Source organism: Falco peregrinus, chromosome Z, assembly GCF_023634155.1.
Source record: "Falco peregrinus isolate bFalPer1 chromosome Z, bFalPer1.pri, whole genome shotgun sequence".
Classification (NCBI taxonomy): Eukaryota; Metazoa; Chordata; class Aves; order Falconiformes; family Falconidae; genus Falco; species Falco peregrinus.
In genome coordinates, this window is record NC_073739.1 from 43,085,086 (window position 1) to 43,108,447 (window position 23,362).

The following is a 23,362-nucleotide window of genomic DNA, read 5'->3' on the forward strand; positions in this document are numbered from 1 at the left end:
TGGAGTGTAAAGAGGTGGTGGTACTGGTAAATTACAGCAATGTTTCTTGGCAGTGTACTTATGTGAGAGGAGAAGGTTAGGTACTGTAGGGGAAAAAAAGGGGGCTCTTTTCTTCCCTGTATGCAAGAATTTATAAATAAAACTGCTTGATTTCATTATTCTGTAGCTGCAGGTTTGCGGACACCATTGGCAGTACCAGGGCCGTACCCTGCTCCATTTGGAATGGTACCTCATGCTGGCATGAATGGAGAGTTAACCAGTCCAGGGGCAGCCTATGCCAGTCTGCACAATATGTCACCCCAGATGAGTGCTGCTGCGGCTGCAGCTGCTGTGGTTGCCTATGGAAGATCTCCTATGGTAGGCCATACGTTGCATGCAATGTCAGTTGTGTGAATTCTGGTTCACTGAGAAGAGCTACATACTTCATCTAGCACTGTTGAATTCCCAAGTTATAACAGCACCAGAGGCTTGACAGCTTTACTGTGTTTCACTTTGCTGTGTGGTTGGAGAAATGAATTTGCACCTTGAAAACAAAGAATCTCAGTGTATTTATGTATGTTTCCTTTTCCCTTCACCTTCATCAGCACTTTGACTGATTAAGAAATGCCAAAAAATTACTTTATGCTTTCAGTGAAAAGGTATTTTTGGTAGCTACAAAGTATTTCATTGGTGCTGTGGACATCTGCTTTTCTCTTGCTGAACCAGGTTTGTGTTCCATGCAGACGTACCAAATGAATCTCAAAGCATGGTGGTACTTTTTATCTACATCTCTGTCCTTGTATTTTGTTTTCTGTGAAAATCAACATGAGAAGTTGGTCAGTACATATCTTGGAGCTCTGCAATAAGATGGGTTAAGAATAGTTGCTGTTGTGGGTGTAGTAAGTAAATGGAGCATAGTAATTACAGCTGCTGTCAAGCAGAATTAACCTAGGTGCCTGGTTGTGCAAACACAAGCTTGGTGGCAACTTTGTATGTAGACAAACTTACCTACTTGTAAATTTACAAGATTGGACTTAAGCTTGTCACCTTCTTATAGTTGTCGATATGGCCACTGTTTTTTAAACTGGTAAACAGGTCTTTTATTTGGCGATGGGAATTTCTAAATAGCATATGCACTTCTTAAAGCAATAAGAATTTTAACTCTGGTATAGTGTTTAGAAGAAAAACTAAGTCTGGTCCAGAATTGCTGTTTGGTTTGTTTGAGGTACATATTTAATCAGGATATAAAAGTTTGGTGGAGTTGCAGTATGTAAAGAGACCACAGTATATTTAAGTTGTAGACAAATTTGTCTGCACCCTGCAGTTTAGCTCTGTGAGGGAGATCTCAGCTGATGTGCCCACACAGTGCAGTGTGGAGCCATGCAGAGATTCTAGCTGGGGCCTGAAGCTGCTTTCCAGCACCGTGCTGTGCCTGCATGGGTACGTGTTAGCTGTCGCAGAGCTACATGCTGACACACCACAGACTAATTCCAGGGCTAGCTCTGGGCTAACACAGAGGTATTTTTATTGCGCGCAGTGGTGTGAATGCTGATATACGATATTGGTTTTCTATTTGCTTATGAATACTTGTAGCAGAAGAATGCCTAGGGAAAAAGTCTTGTTTCTCTCCCCCATAAAGGGACCTGCACTTACCTAATACTGTGGGTAAAACCCACATTTTGATTAAGTATGTCATATCTTGGGGGTGAAGAAAAGGGGCTTGCTGAATGAGGAATTGCAAGTGTGAGATTAATCCATTTTTCATTGTCAGGTTGGGTTTGATCCTCCTCCTCACATGAGAGTACCTGGAATCCCTCCAAATCTAGCAGGGATTCCTGGGGGAAAACCGTAAGTAACTTTTAACATTTTGGTAACATATGCAATATCTAGAGAAAATAAAGTTTTGTGTCAGTAAACAAGAATTCCAAAGGGGGTACTGTCTGGTTGTTCTGAAGAGATTGTTTTAGCCTTCTTCTGGTAAGAGGTGCAGCATATAAGTTCTCAAATGGTAGTTATCATATCCCCAAACAGGTGTGCATATACCTATTTCCAAGGAAAAGCTGTTGAAGGTATACTTTCAGGATTTTAGTTTCCTCCTTTCTGGGAGAAGTTAAGGGGACTGCAGTCTGGCAGACAATGGTGAAATGTCTAAGAAAAAAATATACTGAAACTGAACTTCCTACTATGCTGAGCATAAACGTGTAGTGCGAACACACAGACTCCTTGTCTGGCACCTGCTTTATCAGGCATAAGAGTCTGCAACTGTTGGTCACAGTGGGTATCTGAAACAGTTAACTTTAGCAACTGATGCACACCTCATGTAATAGGACATAAAACGTTTGTGTAAGTGTGCAATTAAAGAGGATACGAAGCAGTGGTGCAGCAGGTAGTGCATAGATGTAGGATAACTTTTACAAGAGGTTCTTTTTGTTTAAAAGTTTTAATTATTGATGAAGAGGGTGTTAAAATACTCTGTGATGCTGGGGCTTACTGATGTTACAATAAAATAAATTGAAATAGCATACATCAAATTTTTCAGTAATTTGGCTTTGGCAGATTGAGATTGAGTTTATCCATGTGTAGTAGATTCATGAGCACATACGACCTCTTAAAACATGATTATTTTTTAAGTGTTCCTGGACAACTTAGTTATGCATGTACAAACAGAGCATAGTCTGCAAATTTGAGGCATCTGTTTTCTTGGAGAGGGTGGGGCAACAGTTCCAACAGGTTTTTCTGACACTGTTAGAACCTGTTCTTTGTCCCTTCATACCTGGCATTCAGTCCGTCTTCTCTTTCAAAAGGAAGCTGCAGTTAGAGTAGTTTCTCTCTATCTAGCTACTTACATAATTTTGAAAGTCACTTAACACTTTGCACTTCCTATGCTGAGTGTTCCTGTTACAGACTGTCGTCTTCAATCTATCATGGTTAAAATTTTTCTTTTTGGAGTTTCAGGAAAAATTTCAGAAACTATTACTTTTAAGATACTGAGTTGTAAGTCAAACTGGCAAATTTTATTTATGTGCATATTTCTGTTTGCCTTCATTTTAACTCCTGTTAATAGCTAGTCATACATTGTCATGTCAGTTATGCAAACAACCTTAAAAGTACACCAGATTACAGGCAAAAAAGTGTGTATTTTCTTCTGCTCCTTTTCCGTAACAGTAGGAAAGCAGCAGACTTAATTAGGAAAGCCTATCGACCATGCTTCTGAGAACAGACTAAGAACTATCTGTTGGCATGTGAGAAACCTGTTAAATCTTAGATTTACTTAAGGAAGAGTATGTTGACAAGATAACTGAAGTGAGAGCTTGGTGAATTGGTGTTATGCGTCAGGTGGTGCTGTATTTAAATTTAGTACAGTAAGGAACAGGCTTTGCTCTCAAAGCATCCTTTTATTAAGGGACAGGCTCATTCTTGCGGACTTTGCTAGAATTTGGAATACTTTGTATATAAAAGATTTTTGGAGATCATGTAATCCAATGGGTGTAAGCATTTTACTTTTAAAAAAGTATATTCATAAGCTTCCAATTAGATTTCATTGGTAATGCCTGGCAATATTTTATATTATGAGCTATGAGAACCTGTTTTGTTCAGTCAGAAGTGTTCTGTGGCTGAGTTCTAGTTGTTGCACTATTCAAGGGCACAAAAGCATGTATGCTGCTATACTTTATATCCTGGTATTTCAGAGCTGAATTACTGTTCTGCGTGGGTTTGGTTTTTAAAATCTTTTTATTTAGTCTTTTCAGCACTTTATTCACACTGCTTCATAGATTGCCTACTCTGATACATGCTCACTGCTCCCCACTTCATTTGTTGTGTTCTGTGATTTTTTTTTTGTGGTCCTGTTATTGGACGGCGTCAGTCATTTCCTCCAAAGTGATTTCTTTGCTTATTGTTATTTTAAGAAGTGAGGCAAGCCTAAAATCCATAAACTGATCTGTTATCTTTCCATTGACAGTTCAGAGTGATCTCTTGTTTTAGTGTTGATTGGTTACAGCTAGCTAGATGCTGTCTGCTACCTGCAACATCTTTGTGTATCTCTTGTATTTTCTTTACAAAGTGCATGGGTTATATGATCATGCAGACTAATGAAGTACTCCTGGTTTATTTTCAAAATCTGCTTTTTCCTGGAGTATTTGTTTTAGGAGATGTGGAATTTTAGTCTGAGTCTTGTTGCGAGTGGTACAGAGACTTTTTCAAATTGAACTATTGAATCCCCAGCCATATATGTGTATGCTGATGGCTGCACATTTTACCAATGGTTATGCTGGGACTGTGTGGGGTTTTTTTACCCAGCGCCGCTTCCAATAGAAAATCTAATTCCTTTCTTCTAAAGGAATGACATTTCTGATAGCACCCAGTTTTCTAAACCTGTGTATTCTGAGTTCTGTTAATGACTAGCTTGTTAGAAAAATTAGTAGCCTCTTAAGAACTCACTATACTTGTCTATCTGCTTCATCAGGGGGCTGTTGTCTGGAAAGCTTGTCACTTGCTTGCCTTGTTTTGTAACTTATTTAAATGTAAGTCTTTACTACCATCTTTTTATGTTTCTGAATGTGAATCTTTCAGTTTTGTTCTTTGCAGAGTGTAACTTTGTTAGCGGTGATACAGATGTACTTGGGAAATTGGGTAGCAACGTAGGAAGTCAGAGTGTCTTCAGCAGTTTTTTAATTTTCTAAATGAGCTAGTTTTTTGCATTTGGTAGCAAGTTGTGGGGGTGGTTTTTTGCTTGTTTGTTTGTTTTTTGTTTTGTCTTTTTAATGATTTCCTATGAGGCTTTTCAGGTTTTTCATATTGCTTTGATATTTTGGTGTACACACTTGTGATCTTGTATTAGTTGTTTTCTCTCTTCAGCAGTGTGTAGTTCAGTAATCAATGTTATGGACAAGGTCTTGGTATCTGTATGTGTGTATGAATGTGCATAAATTAAGTTTTAATATTTTTGGTTTCACAGTTGATTCCCATCAGCAGATTATTCTTTTCTTATCAGATAATCTGGTTTTGGGTTGTGGTTTTTTTTTTTTTTTATGGTTTTGGGAGGGGGTCCTTCCAGACTGCTTTGAGCAGTAACCTAATCAAGAATTATCTTTGTCTTAGTTTGGGGGTGTGAAATCAGTACTAGTTTTGGATATGGGCATGTGCTATGTGAGTCTTGTATTATGTTGTTTGGATACATTTAACTCACCTGGACTGTTAAGTTCTTGGTGTGTTGCTGTAATCATGTTTTTTGCTCTGCATAGGCTTTCTAACAAAGTACTTATTTAGCTTTTAGTTTTCTATAGCTGCTAAATGAATGTTCTTAGGGATTTCTCCTTGATGTGAACCACACCTTCTAATGCTTGGATTGTGCACTGAACACATTTTCAAGCTCAGTGGTAAGATTTATGTCCACAGTATTTCTTCCCTAGTGTCTAGAGTTTTGAATTAATGATAGCATTGAGGACAAATGTATTTCTCAGTATTTTTTCCAAATGTGTTTTTAATTGAAGTCTGAGGTATTGCATACAGACACCAGAAAGAGCTGAAAATACATGTTTCTCATTTTAGTAGGAAAGGGAAATTTAATGTCATAAATGTTAAGTCTTTCAACTTCTAATTATAAGCTGACTTTTCTTGGTGTATTTGGAAAGGAATAGTATATTGTTCTGCAATTGTTCAAGGGAAAAAATAAAGATTTCAGTTCTCCTGATCTTCACACTTGTTCAGTGAATGTACAATGAGGCATATTTTAAAGGAAGGCTAATTTTATTATATTCTAGAATAAGTGGTTGTTGTTTTCCCCCTGCCTTGTATCTCTGGATAGAATTATTTGGTGATGAGTATGAAGTTGCATATTTTATTATTTATCCTTCTTTCTTGGCATTTTGTCCTATATAATGAAACCATACTTGGGTATTTGTTGTTTGTTGTGATAACTACAACTAAAAGTAAGCTGGAGTACAAAGAAGAGCTGGAAGTAAAATTGCATGATCAATAGAAGGAACTGTCAGCTTTTGTGTTTTGCAGTTGCAGTAGTTAAGGAATTGTTTCAGTTGGAGGGATGAAGTGGAGGCAGGAACTGCATGCATTATATCAATCTGAATACTTTGAGTAGCTGGCAGGTAGGTAGTTTAGTTGATTTGCCATGTTCTTGAGCAATGAATTAATTATTCTGAACATTCATCAGCATATCAAATGATACTTCCTTATTGTATACTTATTTGAGACTTATTTGGAAATTGGAGGGCCATAATTACCAAGTTTAAGCTGAGAAACTGAGTTGTATTAGTATTGCATACTATGCTATAATCTATAGGAACTGCAGGTTCTCAGTGCTGCTTTGGTTCATTAAGAGAAGTCTTTGGATGCAGTAGATCAGAAGAGTTTTTCTAAGTAAAAGGCATGCAATTTTTTCTTGTAACTGTGCTTTTCATAATATACAATTAACTGCAAGTGTATATTCACATATTAATTGATGTGTACTTAGCTTGTGTTCTATTATTACAGTTGGATTCCCTAAGAACTTTTTCTTTGTTTGCTGTGGTGGTTAGCCCAAAATGAGGAAGGGCTGTCTTAATGATAACAGTCATTTGATCAAAGATGGATAGTCGTAGAACCCAGTCATTACAGAGAGGCAGAATGCTGTGAGTGAGACAGAAGTGCATCATTGTCATGAAGCTGAGCAGCAGTTTCTGGCATACACTGTCAGTTCCAAAAAAACTTTGTAAAAGGGCAAAACCACACATTACATTTTTGCAGTGTTATGGAATGCAGATGTCAGTAGCATTTTGTTGAGGAAAAACATAGGTGGGCAAGGGTTGCCTGTCAAGAAATGCCTTGAGCTTTAGAGAACTTAAGAATCTATAAAATTTTACTAAAAACTGACTCTTAAGGTTGGGCAACCAAAGTGCTGGTCAGTTTTGAGAATCCAAGCCTTGAATATATCTAGTGCGTTGAAGATTGAGTCATTTCTTAATCATATGTAAGTACACTTACACCTTTTTTAGGTATAGCACTGGGAGTACAGTCCTCCCCAGAAACAGAAACAGCAGAGTAGGCCCTGTATCATGGTGATGTGATGGAGTGGTAGCCAACGACAAGAGCTGCAAATAGTAGTTTACCCTGTTGTCTCCAGTACTTTCTTCTGGAGACAGCTTTCCTAGTCCAGGGAGTATCAGTCTGGCAAATTATTTTTTCAAAAAGTTTTTTTCAAAGTAAAAGTTATGCATAATGAGAAGTTCTACCATAAAACCTATTAGACACAAGTTACTAGACCACCTAAGTATGCTGACAGTGATGATGTTAGCATGACATGCCACACACTTTCAAACAAACAGGAACATTTACTTTTTTTGTGTGCTTGTCTTGGCAGGGGCAGAGGGATTTGGCAATGTGTAGCCATTTCTTTACACAGTGGATTGCTGATAACTTGCACTGTAGAAAAAGCTGTCTTGGCTTGTAAGAGACTGTCGGCTGGTTTGTTTGTTAGGCTCTCAAACTCAGTCATCCTGAGTCCTGACCAACCAGTCTTGGAAGCAAATGTCTGCTCATGATGGTAAAAAAGAGACTGCTCTTATTATCTATATAACTGTGCTTCAAACACGGGCAGACTGGTAAAATTCTATAGCATTAAAAGTACACTGAGTAAGTCTGGCATTTCAGAGCAGAAGAGTCATCGTAGTTCCACAGTATGCATGAAGCACTTGAAAAATGTTCCTATTGTCTTTGTCCCACCCCATCTCAGCAAGAACCGAGAAGCTGTGTGTATGTGCAGAAGCATTTCAGAACACCCAGTTATTTAGATATTTTGAACTGAACAGAACTTTTACACTATAATCTTTTGTTTAAAAAAAAAAAAAGTCTTGTACAAATGGATTATTAATCTTAAACATGCTAGGAAAAAAATTTAATACTTGCTTAATTGTTTTTCTTCTGACTATGATAAAAGCAAGGGCAGGCTGTCACTTCAGAGTTGTGCAGTTCTGTGTGCTAAAAATTACTCTGCAATTGACTTTGATCTGGAACCCATGATGGGACGCAGCTTCAGCTTCTTAAGCGCTGTGACTCTTTAGTTGGATTCCATACCTGAACCTGAACCTTGAGCAGTCTTGTTGACACTCCTGCTTCCTCTCCCATCCTGTGGCTCATCTGTTTAGTGAATAGCTACTTTGGGACAGTAGTGTCTCTACTCCTCTTCACAGAAATTATATAGATTTCTATTTAAGCCTTTATCATTGCTGTAATTGTTCATACAAAAAAAGAGAAAGGATCATATGGGAAGGAATACATTTGATGTACTGTGCATCTTGTACGCTTGTAAGGGAGTGAACTCTGTGCTTTTTAACTTTCTTACCTTGCATTTCCCTTTTCTAACACTTCTGTGGCAAGAAAGATCTGTCATCTTTTGCACTTGCTTATCCTCCATTTTTGTGTGTTCGTTGAACAGACTTTCAACTCACATGTCCAAGCATGAAACATGATTGAGGCACAGGAATCACATGTATATGCACTATTAATTTCTTCTTTGTTTAATTGCAGTTACTGTTAACGAGTTATGATCCTTCCCTTCTGAGAAAACTGTGATACTGCATGGGGTGACTGTTTACTGTTACCTTCTGTATGAAAGAACTTTAGAGTTCTTTCACCTCTCCACTTCTCACTTTTTTTAAAAGGAGTATCTTCTGGTCTGCTCCTGGGCGTATTCAGTTGTTTTGTGATGTCTGTTATGGATCCAGGCATCTTGCTTGTTCCTTCCTTTCAAACTGTCCAATACTTGGAAACATGCAATAAAATACTTCGAAAATACTAGCTCAGAGCCTGGAATGGAAGTTTAAATTGAATTATCTGTTGTTGGGTCCTTGGAAGAGGGATGCAATACTAATACTTAAGCTAAAGTGACTGAAGATTTCTGAGGAAGAAAGTTCATTTGGAAGAGAAAGGGCAGTTCTGAACACAAGAATATGTTAGAAAAATAAAGCTCTAACTAGGGAGACAGTAGCTTATTAGTAAAAAAACCCCACAGTACTTGTCTCACTTGGCCTCTTGAAGATTACTGTTAATGTAACAGCATCATCAAAAATGTGAGCTATGGATGTGCTTAAAACAGAAGAAGCAAAAAAGGAGCTCAGCAGTGTAATAAAAATCAATGTTTTGCAGTAGTATTTTTGTTATTATTTAAACAAAAAAAGACCCCCCCTGCACCTGAATATAGGAAAATAAAGGTTTATTAGCTGCTGTTTGTGCTCTGGTCCTTGAGTAGACCTGACTTTACACATTGCAGTGAACATGAGGAAATAATTCTGTGTACTTTCCCCAAGGACAAGCATTTTTATTCAGTGCTCGGATTCATTTCCTCAGCCCTCAGTTTCCATGTACTTGAAATCACGAACTGATTACAAATAAAAAGTGTTACAGAAGTGGCACAGCTACCTGGGAAACAGCCTTTCAGCTTTTCCAAAATACTTATTCAAGAAAAAGTAATCATGAGAAGATAGTCAGCTTTCTGATGAAAGGTGTGTGCAACCAGTCTGAATGTTTCTATTTTCTGTTTAAAGCACTACCTAACCAGATAGAAAGAGGCCTGTGAGCCCATCAGGTGTTGCGGTGTGTAAAGATAAGGTGCAGAAATGGAGCAAAAGTTGAACTTTGGCTAGTGCAGCTGCAAGGCAACAGGTGCAAGCCTCATGAAAGAAGGCTGAAAGAGTAGTGTCTGGTGAGGGATTGCTGCTACAGGACTTGTGGTGCGCAGACTTGGAACTACTGGCTAAAACCCAGGGGCTGAAAGATCTTTTGATTATCCAGGTGACTGAAAGATAGCAGCCATGACCTTGGTCCGTAGAGTTAAGGGTACCATTGAACATGCTTCCCCACTGCACAAATGCTTTAGGTGAGGCAAACTGAAAATATCTATTGTGAATCCTTGCTTCCCTGTGAGGTTTCGTCCGCTTGCATTGCTTAACACTGTAGCTCTGACTTGCATAAGAAAGATTACCAAAGGAATCAAATAAAAAAATACTTTGTTTTTCTGCCATTATTGTGCTGTAACTGGCTGATACATTTTTGTCTTCTCTCTTCTTTCCCTTCCCCAAAAGAGCCTACTCCTTTCATGTTACTGCAGATGGTCAGATGCAGCCGGTTCCTTTCCCTCCTGATGCCCTCATTGGTCCAGGAATCCCTCGCCATGCCCGTCAGATCAACACTCTGAACCACGGGGAAGTTGTGTGTGCGGTTACCATCAGCAACCCCACGAGACATGTGTACACGGGTGGGAAGGGGTGCGTGAAAGTCTGGGACATCAGCCAGCCTGGCAACAAAAGCCCTGTGTCTCAGCTGGACTGCCTGGTAGGTGAATAGGAACTTGTGCACAAGGGTAGCTTCTCTTTGGAGACTCAGTAAGGAAATAGCTGTCCTTGTCTGGCTTTCATTCATATTACAAGGAAAGAGCAGGCGGTTCTGTTTCCTGCTTTATGTATTTAGCTGACACTTTTTTTGGTTTTGGTTTTTTTTTTAAACACCTAACAGATGGAGATACAGAGAAGAGTCCTGGTTTGTTTAGGGATAAATAAGATCAATAAGGGTCAGATAACAGATTAGGTAAGATTTCTGTGTAGAGAGTGTACATGACTTTTTTCTCTCCCTTTTTTTTTTTAACCTTCTAATCATGCTGATGATTTTTGTGCCTGAGGTTAAAAGGAATGTAGCCTGCCTTATGCAAGGCTGCACAGAACCTTCCTAGGTGTTTCACTTACACCAGGAGTGACAACGTTTGTTTTTTTTGTAGAAGAGTAGCAACCACGTAATAAAATAATGTGGCAAGGTACCAATATCACTTTTACACCTTGCTGTGCTTTGTTGGTGATTCACAAGTTACACATTTTGGTTGGTTGTTTTTACATCTGTGGGATACAAAAGAGACTGAGTGTGATAGTATAGGTAGCTGGAAAGCTAACTCAAAAAAATTAATGGCATAATAAAAGATGCTTCTCATATTAGGAGTGGCATCGACATTTGTGAAATGTTAACTGAGAAGACTTAATGTTGTAAAGCGCAGTAATACATATTCTGAATGAAAATAATTCTGTCTTCCCTGTTGACTCAATTAAAAGTGGTGGGGTTTTTGTTTTAGTTTCATTTTTTTAGCCTTTACACTTTATTTACTGCTACCCTTATGTTAGTTGTCTGATAGTAAAAGTATGGTTGCATATGCATTCTATTATATTCTGTGGCAGGTATGTGTTTGGATGCACAGTCCTAGCTCCTTTCATTTTAGTTGTGGAGCAGCAATGGCTAACTAAGCCAGCAATTCCACAGCACGACTTACTGTTCCTGTGCTGTGAATAATAATAAAAAAATAGTAGTAGTAGTAATGCTGTTGATTACTTCTGGCAGTGGTTTTTTGTATGTTTTGAGTTACAGATCTTAACCCTCCATTTCCTAAAGTACTGTTACCATGTTAATATGGCAGCTGTTACAGAGAAGTAGACATCCAATACACTTAAGGAGTCTAGCCTGTAATAAGTGAAGGCTGAAAAGTTTTCCACCTCTAAATCCCCTTTAAGTACCTTTCAGTCAGCAATAGTATCACAAATGTGAAACTAATAATACAAGTGCAATAAGAATAATGTTGAACAAAGAAGGACCAACATAAATCCAGGACTGGTGTGGGAATACTTAATATTTTAACTTTGAAATAGCGAACGCAAAATAGTATTTGAAAGAGAACTCTAAAACCTGAAGGGCATGAGACTTGAACTGCATTTTCATAGGGTGTTGCCTAAATGCCAAATGAAAGGTCATTTGCTTTAATATTTCTATTGTTGGTGACCTTAGCTGATGGAGTGCCCTTGCAGAAATGCAACCTTACTTTGGCTCTGTTTTTGTGTAATGAGATGGAAGATTTGCCATTTGTCAGTTTAAAACAGTAGACTGTGGCAACAGGAGTCTGCAGTTTAATTTCTGCAGCTGCAGTTTCTGGTTAGTGATGAGAGCTAGGTGTTTGAAACCTTTTGGGATCTGCTGGTTCCTCTTCAGTACTTTGGTAATGGGAAGAGAAGCATACTTTTTAAAACTTGGATGCAGTCAGAATCATATTAGTGGTCATTATTGGCAGGCATATATTAACATAACCGGGGTGATTTGTGTTGTACAGAACAGAGATAACTACATCCGCTCCTGTAAATTGCTGCCTGATGGATGCACCCTGATTGTTGGCGGGGAAGCCAGCACGTTATCCATTTGGGACCTGGCAGCACCAACTCCTCGCATCAAAGCAGAGCTGACATCCTCAGCCCCTGCCTGCTATGCCCTGGCTATCAGCCCTGATTCCAAGGTGTGCTTTTCCTGCTGCAGTGATGGGAACATTGCAGTGTGGGATCTGCACAATCAGACATTGGTCAGGTGAGTCATTACTTGTTTACAGAAAACTTTAATAGAAGTTACTCTTTGGACAGCTACATAAATATTTATCTCCCTGAATTGGTTCACGACAGCAAAGTAAATAGCATTTCTTATCCAAAGAACGCAGTTTGCACCCAAGTTGGGCAGAAACTAGTTTTGGTAGCTTCAACCTAGTCTTAGAAGATGCACTTTCAGGGACTAAAGAATTGGTCCATAACTTAGTGCAGTCATTGTAAAAGTTCCTGTAGGTTTTGGTTAGTTGGGATTTTTCTGCAAGTTTCTACAAGCAGTGTTTCTGCCGGTTTGTGACTGATGTAGACTGAACATGCCTTTTAGGGAACTCTTTGAGGTTCATTCTTTTCCTTTGACTTAAGGAAACAAGTAACAAAGAGAATTTTCAGTTCTTACTTAGTCATAATAAGTAATAAAATTAATCTTACAGAAGTGGTTGAAAGGATGGATCCCTTCAGTTTTGTAGGAAAGCATAAAGGACTGTTCGGTCATTCATGGGAGAAAGGTATTTGAGTTTTTTGGGGGAATTTGATCTCTAAAACTTAGAATGGGTATACAAGGAGCATAGTAAATAGATTGCCATGTAAATTACTTTTGAAATATTTTGTTAGGCCTTTGATTAATTAATATATTAGTAGAAAATTAAAGTGTCTGTCAAGTCAATATTCAGCATTAATGCTATGACAGAGAAAGATAAGGTCATGTGTGAAATGGCTCTTAGCAACTAGCTGCGGGGTTTACTAGAAGATAAATTTTGGGTTATGTTTACCAAAGTAGTGGTGGCTTACAATATTATAAGAAGAGAGAGCCTGAATTGGGAAAGACTGATATTTTAAAAGCTCTGAACACAAACACTGTAGAATCTGCTTAGTCTGCTGTGTTTCAGTTGAATTCCCTGTATATCAATAATTGGCCTAGTGCGCAGAGAGCCATATTAATGTGCATGCAAATTTTACTTTCTGTAGAACTTTTAGGTCAACAGAGAAGATTTTAATTATACAAAATCTTCAGTTTGTCCTATGCATGCTTAGTCTCTGTAGAGGTTCAGTCTCTCCATTTATGACTGTCATGCCTTTTGAATGTTTGCTGTAGGTGTTCCCACCGCTTGCTGGCGGATCTCGCTAATTAATAATACATGGCATTTTGAGACCAGAGCTACAAAATAAAATATGCCCCGTGTCCTTTCTGTGGCAGCTCTTAGTAATTCATACCCTTCGTTCCCAGGCTAGTTGCCTTTTTGCCCCTACCCTCCACCTTTCACATTAAGGCATAGGACTTTCCTAAAGCTAATTGCTGATGAAAAATGCAGGAGCCTCAGAAGGCTTTTGCCAAAGGATTAAGGAAAACTTAAGATGACCTTCTATTGCTGAAAGCTGAGAACTGCTAATGATAAAGTTTCTAAACAAACTGCACCATTTAGATTTTGTGATCTCCTACGGAGAATGCAACTTTGCTGACTCAGCTATGCTTGTGTTTAACTATCCGGATCTCTGTCTGGATCCCTTCCTATTAATATCTCTCCTTATTGTTTATCACCTTAACTTGCAGCCAAAGAAAAATACAGAAGCTGTTTTCTGAAAGTGGAGGAGTTTTGTTCCCTCAGCATCTGTTTTAATCTGTGTTCTCCTTAGTGCTTTTCACTATAGTTACTGTACTTTAACGTTTTCAAAAGTTTGTGAAAACTTGTTTGGTTTTTTTTTTTTTCTTTCCAAAACCTGATAGGAAATATTTGACTTTGTTCAGCTAGCCATGATGCAATCATTTCTCTAGCATCTGGAAAATGTTTTTGTAATACTGTTGTATTTCTTGCTCAGTAAGAGGGAGGGGCTGATTTTTGCCCATCAGCAGACACAGAAGAGATGACACACATGTGCAGAGTCCAAAACTAACACCACAACAGTGTTTACCTTGAGCTCTGGCAGGAAATCATTATTCAATCTCGTTTGTTTTATCAGGCAATTCCAGGGCCACACAGATGGAGCCAGCTGTATTGACATTTCTAATGATGGTACCAAGCTCTGGACAGGAGGTTTGGATAACACTGTCAGATCCTGGGACTTGAGAGAGGGAAGACAGCTACAACAGCATGACTTCACATCACAGGTAACTGGATTTTCCTACAGCTTGTGGGGTGGGGTCGGGGGGGGGACACATGTAGGATGAAAGCTGAGATAGAGCCTAGTGCAACTGGCAAATTGTTCCCTCTCTTCCTTTTGGCTGCTCACAACACAGTATTTTGGAGCTTTCATATCTTTAGCTTCCAGAACAAAACGATAACTTGACACTACTCTCATCCTATTTTTCTAGCTTAATAGGGAACAGGGGTTATTGGGTCACTTGAATTTTGAACAGTAGTCTTGCTATTGAACTGTGTGAATTTTACTTGACTCTTCTCTCTCTCCCACTCCCAATTAATTAACCACTGTAGGAAAAAAAAAAAGGAAAAAAAAAAGTAAATGTGGTTTAATTTTCAGATATTTTCCCTTGGTTATTGTCCTACTGGTGAATGGCTAGCTGTGGGAATGGAAAGCAGCAATGTAGAAGTGCTACATGTAAATAAACCAGACAAATATCAACTGCACCTTCATGAGAGTTGTGTCTTGTCACTCAAGTTTGCTTACTGTGGTAAGTTGCCCTGAACACAGAACTGGAGGTCAGGGCTCTAGTTCATGCCTTGCTGATTAGTTATTACATATTCATAGATCATTTGATAATCAAAACTTATTTTCTCAGTTTCCGAAGTTAGAAATAAATATCTTTGCTTTATGAATTCAAACGTACTTATCGACAGACAACCATCCGTTCATCTAAAGACTGCTGTGAGGATTGATTTGTGTGTAAAAAAAGCTGTTTTTACTTACTAGGAAATCCCTAGACTGTGTACGTAACATACTGCAAAAGCATGTGTGTCCATGTTGATTGTAAGCAAAAGTACTATATCGATTAGTGGTGAGAGCTTTTGTAATGGTAACTTGTTAACAGATTTCATAGATGTGAGTCAAAAACCCAAAATCTGTCAGAAGTCTGTTTCATATGTTTTCATAGTCCTGTTTTATATTATAGGTAAATGGTTTGTGAGTACTGGGAAAGATAATCTTCTTAATGCATGGAGAACTCCTTATGGAGCCAGTATCTTCCAGGTGAGGATGATGATGCTTTTAAAGAAAAAACTAGAACACCCAGAGTCCCAAGAGTGGACTTGGATATCTTCACCTATGTGATCTACCCAAAACGGGATTCTGAGATGAGGGTAACAAACTTTTTTTAATGAAGTAATATATTTCTATTTTTCTTCTAGTCCAAAGAATCTTCATCAGTGCTTAGCTGTGACATCTCTGTGGATGATAAGTACATAGTCACTGGCTCTGGAGACAAAAAGGCTACAGTCTATGAAGTTATCTACTGAAAAATATGATGGGGATATAACTTTTAGAAGTTGAACTGGGCCAAAATTGTTCTTATTTGTAGAAGTAGAAAGGTTTTGCCTTTTAAAAAGGAACAAAAATACTGAGGTTCCAGACCTTGCCATGAAACTACTCCGATTTTTCAAAATAGAAGGCAACATCCAGCAACTAAATAGTGGCTACGTGGACCAAACGGAACACAGAGGCAAGATGGACAGATGTAGCCTAGGTTTTTGACATAGTTTTTTAAAAGCCGAGTCTACTGAAGAATGTTGGAGCCTTTTATTTTTTTCTTTCTTTGTGACCTCACGCAAATTGTTCTCATTGCCTGAATATGGGGGATAAATACCTTTCTGTTCCTTGCAGTTCAAGTTGCATTCTGTCCTGTGTAGAGCAGTGGTGTCTCAGATGAACCTGTTTCCTGGTTTTGCATCTTCTGATATGTTTTTGTATTTTTGTTGAAGGTCAAACATTTGTATAAATTGTAAATATATTTAGTTTATTACAGTAAAGGCTTTAGTACCAACAACCAGTCCCATCCCCCTCTGCCCCCTCCCTGCCCAACCTGCTTATTTAAAATTAAAAACCTTTTGGGGATATAAGTACCTTTTTAGAAGCAAAAGAAAACACTATGTATAGTTTGAAAATGGTGTCTTATTCTTTATAACTCTTCCTAGATTCCTTTATCATACTGCAAAGTAGTCGTTTTGACATATTAGGGTATCAAGTCCAGTAGATACTGTCTTGTGCTACAGAAAACTTAAAAGGCAATTTTGTACTAATTATAGTGTAAATATAAAATTTGAACATTTCATAAACTTGTGCAGTTTATTTTAAGTTTATTCTGATGTCCCATGTATATGTTCTTTGGCAGATACAGTAATATGTGCCTGATCATAACTCACTTGGTCATTTCTCTAGAAGAAGAGATGACTTCCCTCTCCTTTCTCTCCCAGCTGAACAGAATTCATGAAAGACTACATTTCAACTAGAGTACATCAGAGTCTTTATTCATTAACTGAGGATGTCTGTGATTAAACAAAGCTAGATAAGTTGCATCCTTCGTATTTTACAGAGAAGTGGTAGTTAATGAACATTTCCTTTTTAATGTCTTGTCTATACTTAGATACTCAGGTAAATTTAATTAAATTACCAAAAGTGTGACTTTTACAGGGGATCACTTAAACAATGTTAAATACTTGCAGGGCTGCAAGTGAAATGAATTAATCTAAGTTAAACTCGCTTCTTAATTTCTTGTGAGAGTAATGACAAAGGAGTATTTTGATTTTTAACTAATCCACTGTACAAGTTAATTAGACTTAATTTTCCTGAGTGTCCCTTGTTACACAGGTCTATAGGCTCTATGTATTCATACTGAGCAATTTTTGAGTCCTTTCCACTGTTGCATCAGTGTGTGACCTTTGAAGAGCCATGCTAAGCAGCCAGTTACCAAAGCTATGCATCTTCAAATCAATTTTTCTTGATGTACTCAAAAGAAATGGATAAGGAGAGAATGTGTACGTTTTATTCTATGGTTTTTTTTAGATTAACAAGTTCTATCACTGTGTGCTAGACAAACCTACCTATTGCACCAGTGAGGGCCATACATTTCCTTCATTCTGTAACTTAATTAGTGTTTCTGTTGCTAATGGAGAGTACAGATGAAAAGCCCGATCTCTTTAAACAAATAATTCAGATTACACAAACTGGCAGACAGGTTAAGACATATCCGTGAAGAGGTGCTTTTTCATTTTGCTAGCATTTCACAATGAACTATATCCCTGCTCTTTCAAAGAGACATAACTAGGGAGAAACAAGTTTGACTGATGGATGCATTGACCGAGTAGGGAATTTCTCATCTGGGGGCAAATTTTCTCTCAATTTTCAGTCTGAAGAGATATCAGTTTTCTTTTCAATTTACATGACCATTCTACTGAAACTATTTTATAGGACCTAGAATTGTAATAGCCTTAATACATTAACTTTGCATTTGGAATGTAAAATGTTAACCGTTCAGGATAATCTGCTCTTCTAGACATTTAAAATTAGTGTTCTATCCACATGTATCTATATCTTTGTCTATTGCTGTGTTGTGAATATCCATCTGTATGGAAATGACAGACCAGCATAGGTAATGGTCATTTTCCTCTCACACATAGTGAGGCAAAAAGCAGAATCATCAGGCTTTTCAAAGAAGTAATTGTTTGCTACGTTGAAATACTGTGGCATGCTATGCCATTTTATAAAGGAGAAGTTTTAAAAAAAGAGTATGTACTAGGTTACTTAATTTTCACGCTGACCCTGTTTTCATATTGAAGCTTTTCTGAATGTCTGACTCTGCCAGTGATGATCATTGACTTTGTTTAGTAGCACTGGCAAATTTGCTGTAGTTAGGAACATTTGAATTTCTTCCAAACTACTATAACCCTGGCTTTTACTTTATTGGTATTATTTTGCAATTCCTAAAAATTATTAGAGGAACCAAGAAAGCAAGTATTCTAACACATTCATTTAATTGTTAAAAATATATATACACATATATAATGGATCTGCTATAAGTTATGGCATACTAACAACCATATTAGTAAGACCACATTCTTGGCAGCCAGGAGGTTCAAAACTATAGTGTAAGGAAAATCATTAAATATTGTGCCTCGTTAGCTTCCAGAATGCACGGTGAGTCAGAGCAGTTATGGAATTGGACATTTTTTATACATGTGAATGAATTTAATAATGTTTGTATCATGTGTTTCTTGGTTGTAATTAAGAAATTACTTTTTTTCCCAAAATAATATCTGCTTTAAGCCCGGGGTCTGAAAACTTGGGGATGCATCATACAGTAGTCCTCTCAGTTTCTTATGTCGTCTGCTTATTCCACCAGCAGGTGTGATTTTTAATGGAAAGATACATTTGGTGAAATCTTGGCATGTTTGTCTACACTATTGCACACAAGATTTAAAACTTGTAGAGCTTAAAACTTCTGTAAGTTCTTACAACCGTGTGTAAAAGTAGTGGGTGGAAATAATTGCATATTGAATGAAGAAACAGACCAACCCAGACCAGCAATATACAGACAAGGCACTGGGAAAAGCACATGGAAGAAAGAGGTACAGCAGTAATTATGGTGTAGGTAATTAATTTTTCCCCCAATTTAATTACAATCCTAAATGATTCCTTTGATTAGCCCCTTTCTGGGACAGTCTTTGTTTGCTGGGTGGCCCTCAGTATTCAGTCTGAGTGCCACTGGCAGACACTAGTGCCAGCTACAAGCTGGGAGTCCTCACAAATTACATATTGGATGTTAGTGCAACAATAACTAATGAAGGGTTGGTTTGTGGTAATATCAATTCAACTGAACAAAATCCTTAGCCAGCTCTAATATGTATATTTTGTATATGTGCAGTAGGCATAACCTTTTATAAATCAGTTGTGCAGAAAATCATGATGATATTCCACACAATGCATTTGTCAGTGTGTCGGAGTGCCTCTTTTTGATTATAGTTCCAAGCAAAGATAGTTCCCCACATCAATCCACAAGCTGCTGGTTCTTGAAAGAGAATTTTCATCTGCATTAATTCTTTTAGACTCATTTGGCATTCCAGAAGCTTTTGTTCCTTTAAAGGGAAGAGGGAGCACCAAATGAATATCAAGTTCATAAACTGTTAAAATAGAAGTAGTTTTTAATATAAAAATCAAAGTAGAATCTGTCATCTAGTCACATGCATACTTTTGTGTATAAATGATTGACCATAATTTTTCTGTCAGAACTTTGCATTGGTGATGCAGGCAGAATTTTCAAGTGTTTAAGTTACTGAAGTAACTTAAGCCTAGATTGACAAAGTAGGTTTTTTTCAGTGGTGTATTTTGGCTTTTTTTTTTCTGTGGAAAGACTGCTCCACTTATTAGCCTGTAGATCATGCAATCTACTTAGAGTAGTACTTCATATTTTCTATTATATTGGTGCAATTTTGAGTAAATGGGGAGGTTCCACCATTCTAGTGATTAAGAAAGGTGGTTTTTAATATTTTCAGGCTAAATAATAGTACTGAATTCAAATTTCGCACTACTGCTAAAGTGTTTACTCCTTTAAGCCACTTCACTGGAGAAGCTGGACTCACTCCAACTGTGCTGTTGAAGGATTTTATCTTTTTTTCCTCACCACAAGTACATAGAAAGAATGTGAGAATGTACATCTATACAAGACTTGAGTCATGGTGTCCTGCCAGAGAGGTGTTTTATTACTGAATGGGAAAGATGAAGCTCAGAGAAGGACCTGATGAACATGAACACCAGAATGAAAGAAAGAGTTCATGGCAGGGAATACATGGAGGGATGAGGGAGAATAGGAACATACACATACATACATTTTAGGGGTAGTCTAACATGTAATCTACAAAATCAATCTGAAATAAGATTCCAGTGTGCAATTTCACGGATTCTATTTCTCCATAAAGTTGTTCAGATGTTTCTCCATAGTAATTCCAAGGACACCTGAGCTGTATGTTGGAGCTGGAAGTGGGCATTTCTTTCACATCTATAAGCAGTCATCTAATCCTAAGAGAAACAGTTAAATTACAGCCAGTGCTCAACATTTCCCATTACCTAATATTTTTGTAGCTCAAGATCAGCTTTCCAGCAATTGATAATCCCATTTTCAGCAATGTGCTCCCAAACGTCCAATTGCAGCTTAAGTGCTTAGTGCAATGTGGTAGATTTTGCTACATGTAAGAACTGGGTCCTTTTAAAATCTGCCCTGTGGGTCTAGCTTACTGATATTTCTGAGATGTTTACTCAGAATTTCTGTTCAGCTATATAGGAGAGCTCAAACACGCATTTAAAACTTTCTAAAACAGCAAAAGCTGGGCTTTTGAACAACCATAAGCACATGGGTGTGGTTTGGGTTTTTTTTAGTTTATTTTTTTTTCTTATTACATAACTTTTTAAAAAAATCTATAAATTAAATACAAGAAAACACAAAGAAATAAAAAGAAAGAATGAATAATTGTTTTCAGAGGGCAGAATGTTCTTAAAGATGCTGTATCTCAAAACAAAAGAATTCCTTATACGTTATATTAATTCCTGAGAGCGCTGCATTTGTGTTTTCCTGGAGCTAAAGTGCTGTTCTCAGAAAACTGAATGCCAAAAAAATGGTGGTGTGGGAACCAACGTTAGTTATGATTTTCAAATCTGAGCAGAGTTTTGGTTTTTTTCCCCTCATGTTACTTATTGCCAGGTCCCATAGTTCACTCCTAGAAGCTGAACAATCTGTGCCCTTTCTGGCTCATGCATTAGTAAGAATTCTGTTGTTAGCAAGTCTGTTGGTGATAAATAAACTACAGGAAAATCTGACGGAATCTTTTAGTGGATAGCTGTGTAGATAACATCAGCCAGTGTATGTTGTAATAATTTCCCTTAGTAAAGCAAGCATCCTGTGATAAGATAGCATAATTGTTCCATACTCATACTTCTGTTGTTTATAGAATTGCTGGTTGGTGTACTTGGCTCTGCATAGAAAAATTCTGTGGTGGCTTCTGAGGTAAAACTTAATTTTTTGAGATTTCTCCTCTCCTAAAATTTCACATGTGATCTTGCCCACACTAAGGGTGTCTTGATTCATAGAAGAGATGCTACAAGAAGTATTAGGTAGTTGCTGCTGTGTAGAGCTTGGCAAGGATTCTTTGCCATGTTCATAGTACAAAGGTATAGTATCTCTTGGACCTTGTTTCTATCTCTGTTTTCTGCCAAGAATGAATTAGAAGATAACACACAGTTTGGAGATTAAGTAATCAAACATGCTGTTACCATTATCCCTTTTGTATACTCTGACATTAGCATAGAAAATGGAGATGGTGGCTTTTAACTGCAAATAATAAATACTGGGTTTCCTTCAAGGACTGATTTTAATGATAGCTTAAATGAGTAAACAAGCAGAATGAAGGGGTCATAAATGGAAGTTAACCCATAGCATTGGGAAACTTAGAAATCACTTGTTATTTTCCTGGTAGTGAGCCTAATTCGTTTAAAATAAAATCCATCTGTTCATTTTACAGTCTTTGTCCCACTTCCTTACTGCAATCCATAGTGGATTACCCCATTACTTTAAAAATTGGCTGCATTTATGATAAACTAAGAACTCTTACTCTGTGGTTTGCTGTAGCAAGATCTTTTGAAGACCAACAAAGCTTACCCTTTTTTCTTAAAAAATAATCAGCAGTTGGACCTGAGTATTTTCTTAAATTAGGTTTCAAGTAAATATACAATCTGATGGCTTCACAAATGCGAAATATTTTTGATTGTTGATGAATCAACCAAACACTGCTGTTAAGTATGTAAATGTCCTTAATGTCAGTTTGGTGTTTGCTTAGCATGCCATGCATGCAACAAAACTTTGGAGTGATTCAACTTTTGTGGCCACATTAAATTTACTTCCTAGAGTAAGTTTCCTTTTCATACAGGGACCAGTTTACTGCTGTGCTCCCCTGTGTCTCCTCCTGAATATGTATTAGTTCTCTAGAGATGTTTTAATGCGTTATACATACATAATGCTTCTACCTTTCTCTGTCTTTCTGATTGTTAATTGTGAGATGTGTATTTCTGACAGCAGTTGATTGAATATTTGCTAATCAATGATATAATTGAGTTTTTGAATGTGTACTTCAAGAAATTTGTAGACTTGTATAGAGAAATCATTAATTTTCATTTGTTAAATTCAAGGTTCTCAAGTCCTGATATTCTTTTGTGGTTTTATCAGTGAATCTGTTTAAGGAAGTACTTCTGTTTTTTGAATGGTTTTCATAGCTTTTTTATCTGTTTATGTAGACACTCTTCTTTGTTGAGTGCAAGTTATTGACCTGGTACTCTATTTATAAATTCTGCCTGGTTCTTCAGTATTTTATCTAGCTGTAACTTATTAAAAACCACAAATATGAAATGGGGATATTAATGACAAGTGGTTTAAATGTGAAACTTTCAAAATGCATGTTAGAATATTTCAACACTTTGTTCACTGTAATTTTACATTTTTTCATTACTTAAGTAATTAAAAAAAATCCTTAGGGTTGAATTATACTAAAATTTTATACATCTCAGTACTAATTTTGTCTCCCAGTGATCCCAGCAATAACTTAGATGGGATTGTTTTTACTCTACCTAATTTATTCTTATTGGGGGGGGGGGGGGGGGGAGGGGAAAATATTAACCTTACAAATTGTGCTAATTATAATGATTACATGAATATTGTTGGTTGTTTCTAATCTCCATGCCTTCAGAAACTTGTTCTTCTATATTTGGAAGAAAAACATACAGATATACAGGGTTCTGTAATAGAATGTGTTTACAGTATTTATCCCCTGGATTTGCTGTAATAGTAAGGGGAAGTACAGTGACAGATAAAACTTGCAATAGTTGCTAGTGTTATGTGCCTTTGAACAATTTCCTTTAAGTATTTTTTTTAATATATCTTAGGTGAGGGTTAGCAGCTTTAAATCAGTTTCATTTCTATAGAAGTGGATATGGTGATACATTCTTAGAGCTGTACTAGTTTTAATAAGTACATAATTTTAAATCTGCAAAGTGAAGGGTTGTATGGA

At 37.3% G+C, this 23,362-nt stretch overlaps 1 protein-coding gene across 8 annotated transcripts in view; it reads left to right on the forward strand.

The window, feature by feature from the left end:
* The window catches only part of LOC101918121 (transducin-like enhancer protein 1), a 160,685-nt gene that overhangs the window by 58,376 nt on the left and 78,947 nt on the right, over nt 1–23,362 (forward strand). For 6 of the 8 annotated variants that reach the window (XM_055791726.1, XM_055791732.1, XM_055791727.1 and 3 more), the window contains 8 exons: nt 167–357; nt 1,751–1,827; nt 10,053–10,302; nt 12,110–12,357; nt 14,325–14,472; nt 14,844–14,994; nt 15,433–15,509; nt 15,668–22,847. In XM_055791726.1, the coding sequence (XP_055647701.1) occupies nt 167–357; nt 1,751–1,827; nt 10,053–10,302; nt 12,110–12,357; nt 14,325–14,472; nt 14,844–14,994; nt 15,433–15,509; nt 15,668–15,775 (1,250 nt within the window). In that variant the 3' untranslated portion in view covers nt 15,776–22,847. Of the gene's footprint in view, nt 1–166; nt 358–1,750; nt 1,828–10,052; nt 10,303–12,109; nt 12,358–14,324; nt 14,473–14,843; nt 14,995–15,432; nt 15,510–15,667; nt 22,848–23,362 lie in introns of those variants that run through there. The other 2 variants (XR_008744951.1, XR_008744952.1) reach the window with 1 other exon arrangement.